General features: G+C 38.6%; 1 protein-coding gene across 5 annotated transcripts in view; it reads left to right on the plus strand.

Annotated features, from left to right (window-relative positions):
- Nucleotides 1–6,319, plus strand: part of LOC120558697 (synaptotagmin-2-like) — a 66,256-nt gene extending 59,937 nt beyond the window's left edge. For all 5 annotated transcript variants that reach the window (XM_039799842.1, XM_039799847.1, XM_039799843.1 and 2 more), the window contains one exon: nucleotides 166–6,319. In XM_039799842.1, coding sequence (XP_039655776.1) covers nucleotides 166–381 — 216 coding nt within the window. In that variant the 3' untranslated portion in view covers nucleotides 382–6,319. The remainder of the gene's footprint in view (nucleotides 1–165) is intronic.
- Nucleotides 6,320–6,401: the final 82 nt, after the last annotated feature.

Genomic DNA, 6,401 nt, shown 5'->3' on the forward strand with positions numbered 1-6,401 from the left:
CCAACCAATGGGATCACCGCAAGCCCAAACACTGGGCATTATGCACCATCAAATGCAATACTTGTCCCTTTAAAAGTATTTAAGTAAAATTCTGCACTTCCCACCCCTCATATCCATGTAATCATCCTGGCATTCTGAACCTTGTCGTAATGCTTTCTCTCCCAGAAAATCGTAGCTGTGATCACAGTGCTGGATTATGACAAGATTGGCAAGAACGATGCCATTGGGAAGATCTTGGTGGGAAGCAAGTCCACGGGGGCCGGGCTGAAACACTGGTCCGACATGCTGGCCAACCCCCGCCGCCCTATCGCCCAGTGGCATCCACTGCAGCCAGAAGAGGAGGTGGATGCCGCCCTCGCAGCCCTGAATGCCAAGAAGTAAACACATCGTCACCCACCTCCACCATACCTACCCATGCATTACCCATCCTTTCCCCCCAGGTCCCACATATCAGTGTATATTCCAGAAGAACACCCCAACTGTACATCTGCTCCCTTTCAAAAAAAAACAAAAAACACCCCACCCCCTCCTCCTCCTCTCCCGCTGCCACCTTTCAAAAGATCCATAGATACCATTCAACATGATGGGAAATATAGTTGAAAAGCAAGCATCATGTTATATGAAAATCATGTCATTGAAAAAAGAAGACACGTTACTGGATGGACAGATACTCCGTTGATTTCCTTTAGATCTATTTTTGTATTGGGGTTGTGGTTCCATTAATAAGAATACACAGTAGACTGCGAAGAACAGTAAGAGTGCTATTTGGGAATCTGGTGATAGAGGGGATAAAACATATATTCTCTCATATTGTACTTCTCACCCCTTCCCTTTAGTGACACAGTTTGCTTAGAATAGTGCTTAATAATAAAATGCTTTATACTGCCATATGATAGAGAAATAACACAAGCAGGTCCATTCCTTAGGTGTATTGTGCACCATGTTCCACACCTGCCAGTTATCATACCAGATGATTCTGTTAGTTTGATGTACATTCCTAGAGTTGGGTAGCAAGTAGGGATAGGCACATATCCAGTTGCCCACAAACGCACTGCCTTTTTTTTGATTAGTTAACCTTTCACCCATCGTCTCAGGAAAACTGAGAGGAAACTGAAACTCCATGCCTTTTTTTCTAAACGGGTTCTTATTATTCAATTGCTCCACTCGATGAGAATGAAATGTTGGATTCAGAAGCTTGAGCGCTTGTTTTTTTCGGTGACGTAAGGCTCGCGACTAGCGATAGTTTCGTTTATCCATGAAATGGTAAGTTAGGAAACAGGGAGTGGTGGATTTTTAGTAACAAAAAAAAAAAAAAGGGTATGTGTCTATTTTTGACTGTGCAAAAAGGGCCGTGTCTGTCATTTGAATAACAAAAGGCAAGAAAATATCAGAGTGGGTACAACAGAGACTGATTCCAACCACCAATGACATGATATTTACAAGGTGTCGATTACTGCCTGCAGTCCACCACCTCCCCTCCCAACGCCTCTGATTCTGTATCTCACTTGTTCAGTGCTACTGCCATTAGTCATGGACTTGACACAAGGGTTTTACTTCAAAGGAACCCCTATAACCGTCTTACAGTCATAAAGGAGACAAGCCTTCAAAGTAACAAAATAAGCAATTTTCAACTACCAGGGACGCCTTCCAGTTAGCGGTGTTGTTCTCTTCATTTCTTTATTATTATTTTTTTCTATCTCTTTTTACTTTGATTTATCCAGTTGTATTTATTTTATTTAACTTAAAATACTTTTATTCCTCAAGCACTTTAAATCCAAATGTTATGTTTAAGTACCCTCAGAAAACCAGAGCTTTAATGATTTACGCTAGTAATGACTGCTGGTTTTAAGACGGAAAAAAAGGTGCAAGGGAGTGCATTGTGTATGCAGTTTATTTGTCGTTGCTTTGTTTCCGCTCAGCTTTTCGTGTATGTGTTTTTATTGTTTGAATATTAGGTTTCTCACTTGATTGCAAGGATATGGTCTGGAAGAAGGCACTGATCTGTGTGTATTTTATACACAGCTTACCAAACTGTTGAATTTAATTGCACTACTGGGTATTGTTCTGCTGTCTGGTGATTTGACACTGTTCTTTGATCTGTGTAGTTTTTTTTTTTTTTCTTTTTATGATAAAATGTTGTGAGATTGAATTTTTCTGTGGCACATGTGGCATGCCAGACAGGTCTGATTATATAAATGGACTCCTCTAAAAAGAAAAGAGACACATTACAATCTAATGCTGCTCCCTGGCTCCTTCACAGAATGTAATTGGTTCAGTGTAGATTACTATTCTGTTCAAGAGGAATTTTGAGGACGAACTTTGACAAAATCCAAACCGTTGTCTGACCAACACTCCTCTGCCCTGAATAAATTGGTGAATGCTTAATTGTTAATTTAAATCCTGATATACATCAGGTATTTGGGCCCAGGTACACTTGCTTGCAGGTCTGGTTATTAGTTCAAATCAGTGCTGTCTGCACCAACAGCAAAAACTACCCGTTGACTGTGTGCAAAAAAAAAATAATATATAAAGTCAATGTAAATCAGATGTAGACAGTACCACAGCATTCTGGGAATTTGATTTAATGAATGCTCTTGTATCTTTCCCTGTTGGAAATGCGCTTTATTTATTTTTTTATAACCATGTTCAGTTTTCAGTTTTTCATCTCACATAATCTTTTTCCTCTGTTGATGAAGCAACGCTAAAGAAAAGGCAACATGGAAGCAATCAAGCAACCCATTGGTGTGTAGTTTTGCCTATATACATAGTTCACGTTGATACTGCATGTTTATACAAAATACTGTACATAGGAGCATGTTTTAGAGACAAAGCAAAAATATCTCGTGTACGTAAGTGGGTGTCATTTGTCATTTTAATAACACAAACGAAGGGGGAAAAAAAAGATGCACTGTATATTTTCTAAATGAAACAAATGTGTATTTATTTTCCATGAGGGTCATTGGAGAGAATGTCATACAAATATTAGAGTACCATTACTAATAAGAACCTTTCCACGCCTGAAACTCTTAAGCAAGTGTGTCGTCCAGTACTGTGTGTGAGTTCATGTAGGATGAAAATGTATCCGCATGCTTGCTATATAATTCCTTGTGATCAAAATTTTGATTTGATATAATTTATCTGCCATACATTTTGTTTCAGCACTTATCTGAAGGCCAATGTTTGACACATTTCTGGATTTTATTGCTATTGCTATTGCTTATTGCTTCTTCTTTTTTTCTTTTTCCTTTTTTTTTTTAAACAAAACAAAATATGTTTCAATTGTTTAATGTTTGGGATGGGGGGGGTCTCCAAGTCTATAAGATGAATATTTTCTAATAACAGATTTGGCACTGTGTTATTCTGAAATAACTCATTAGAGGAAGATCCAATCATTCTGCAAATCTGTAGGTGGATTGTAGGAGTTGTTATTTGTGCCAGTAGGGAAGTCTGTTGGATCACGTCTTTGTATGAAATGCATTTCCAGGAGCCAAAAGATGAATAATCCCATTCCAGTGTACACCAATGACTTGGAATCCCTTCTTCTCTCCTTCTTTCTTCTTGGAAGTTTTTATTTTTCACTTCTACAGTACTTAAATGACCTGAAACCCTTCACGGCTGTGTCTCTTTTACTGTGTTTATTATACGATACGTGTATGTGTATACAAGATAAGTGAATAAGATAAAACTAAAGCCATAAAACTCAAGCACTAACTCTTTAGAGCTCAGCTGAGTAGAGTGTATTTATGAAGAAAAAAAAATCCGACATGTCTTCATTTTCCTCGGCCAGTGTTTCTCTCTTTTACATTCCGTTCAGAGGTCTTTGTTCATCAGGAGGGCAAAATCCACTTTTCTGTACATGTGAGCTTTGAGAACACTTGTGAGTTTAGTAGAGTGAGTGTGTCTTTTTCTACTTTCAGAGCTGTTGATGTCCTTGTTTCATAGAGGTAGCTGATTTTACAGTATTGTGATTAGTAATGTATATGCCTTGTTTTGATAGTATAAATAATACCGGTAGATATAATATCACAATAGGTTCTCCATAAAATTATATGCTAAAATTATATATATATATATATACATGAGAGTGTGTTCTTGTCTTGGGCTGAGTGCAATTTATGAACCAAACTGGGTCACTTCTCCAGTTTCTCTTCTTCCGGTTTAGCAGCAGAATGTACTCATGACCACATGTACAATCAATAACACACTGCTGGTGATGTGCGGCTCATGCTGATGGTTTTTGTTGGTTTGTTTAGCATGTTGCTCGAGCAACAAAAGAATATAGTTAGAGATCTAACCATTTGAAAGCAAAAAGAGAGAAACTTGTGTGTGGCATCCACGTTGTAGGCCTGAATCCCTCCCATAGAACTATGCATAGAGTTATGATTTTCACAATACACATGGCAGAAAGTATATGAATATAATATAGAAATACGTATGTCATGCACAATATGCGATAATGGGAGTAGTTTCCAAATGTGGCTTTCTTGCCAAGAATCTTATATCTGTGCTGGAGCCAGGAGACGGTTAGCTTAGCATAAAGACTGGAAACAGGGGGATAAGAGTGGCATCGGTCTTCTCATCTAACTCTTGGCAAGAAAGCGAATATGCCTATTTCCCAAAAAAAAAAAATCTTTTTAAGTTTACCTTAAAAAAATGTCTCTGAAGTAAACGGTAAACTGCCATTTATCTATTTCCCGGCAACAATCTTCAATGTGCTGTGCAACGCCCACACGTTGCCTAATGCAATATTATATTTCTTCGCTGTCCCTTTACTGTTACTGACTGTGACCAAATGATGCACTAAGAACAATTCAAATACAGGATTTCAGTGTGTTTCACAAAATACTGCCATTACCTGGCTGCAGTTGCCTGCGTTCGTCAACACTGTTTGCATCTTCAAAGCCAAAATAACAATTCTTGCAGAGGCAAACAGAACACATCAGATGATGAGGCAAATGTGATTACAGGTTAATTTATAGCACATATGAAAGATTTATTTATTTATTTATTTATATATTTCCTTTTTCTGCTTGGGTCACCACAGTTACATTATATCGAAGTTCTATGGGGGACAGAGACTGGGAGCTGTGTGTGCTTGTGTATGTGGGATAAATGGATGAAGTGTAGGCCCTTCAGCAGACATGCTGCAAAAACACAGCACTAGAATATATAAATACAGTATACAGTACAGGTCTGCATACCTGGGACACATAACTCATTATTAAATGTTCATCTTGTGTGTGTGTGTGTGTGTGTGTGTGTGTGTGTGTGTGTGTGTGTGTGTAGGACCGTAATACTCAAACAACCTTAGTTCTATTTGAAATATGGAGGTTATTCTGTTCTGATAGCCGTGTAGATGTAAAATACCTTATGCACAACTGTATCTGAAACTGTGGGCTGTTTCAGCTGTGCAAAGACAGTTTTAGAGCACCGTTCACACAACTAGTTGGTCTTTTTATTTTCTTCTTTTTTTTTTTTGAACAAACGCTGGGATTTAAAAAGGGAAAACATCCAAAGTTCAGTAGATCATTTACCACCCTGTCAAAATGTGTTGAAAAGCCTCTCAGCGGGTAAAGACGCCACTTTGAAACATGTTGTCTTGTCTCCTCTATTACTCGCTGTATTTCTTCTTTGTATTCTTGTGCATATGTGTAATCACACCTTCTGTCTTTATTTGTTTTCGTGATGTAGAATGTAGAGTGTAGGACTGTATTTGAATCAATGCCAGACTCACATTTGCTTTTTGTTTGTGTCTTTGTCCTGTTTATGTGTAACCAGCTATGTACCATCAGTATCATTATGCTGAATAGGAAGCAGGCTCCTTGATTTCTCCACAGAATCTGCATTTTGCTGAGCGTAAAGAATGCCGGCCTTTATGTTTACAACATGGACATACCGTATACTGCCAAACATGCAGGACCGTACCAAACTTCCCCTCTTGAGCGCTTAGTCCTCCACCTCTCATCCCTGATGCAACTGTATTCTCAAGACTCTCTTTTCTTTTTTTCACCTCTTTCTCTTCTCCGTCAGTTTTTGAAGCGTCGGAGGACAGTCAGGTTGTGTCCTCTAGCTGTGTTTCTTCGTGTCTAGTGTCGTGGTGCGCGTGTTCATGTCAGTACTTGTGCCTACTGTGGATCGCATGCTTTAGCCCTTGACTGGACACAAACGTTGCTCACAAACTCCTCTTGACCCTTCTGTGGAAAAACGTTGGGGATCCTTATAAAGTTATCAAGGGAACCAAATAACTTATTACAAATTTATCATATGTGTTACCAGTTCTGTAAAAAACAAATAGGAAATAAAGGCCTTTTAATTACCATGACTTGTTTGTCTTTAATATGCAAAGCATTCAGCTCAGCTGCTTCCTAATAATCTCTCTGCCTCTGATGCATAATATAATA

The sequence above is a fragment of the Perca fluviatilis genome, chromosome 5, assembly GCF_010015445.1.
Source record: "Perca fluviatilis chromosome 5, GENO_Pfluv_1.0, whole genome shotgun sequence".
Classification (NCBI taxonomy): Eukaryota; Metazoa; Chordata; class Actinopteri; order Perciformes; family Percidae; genus Perca; species Perca fluviatilis.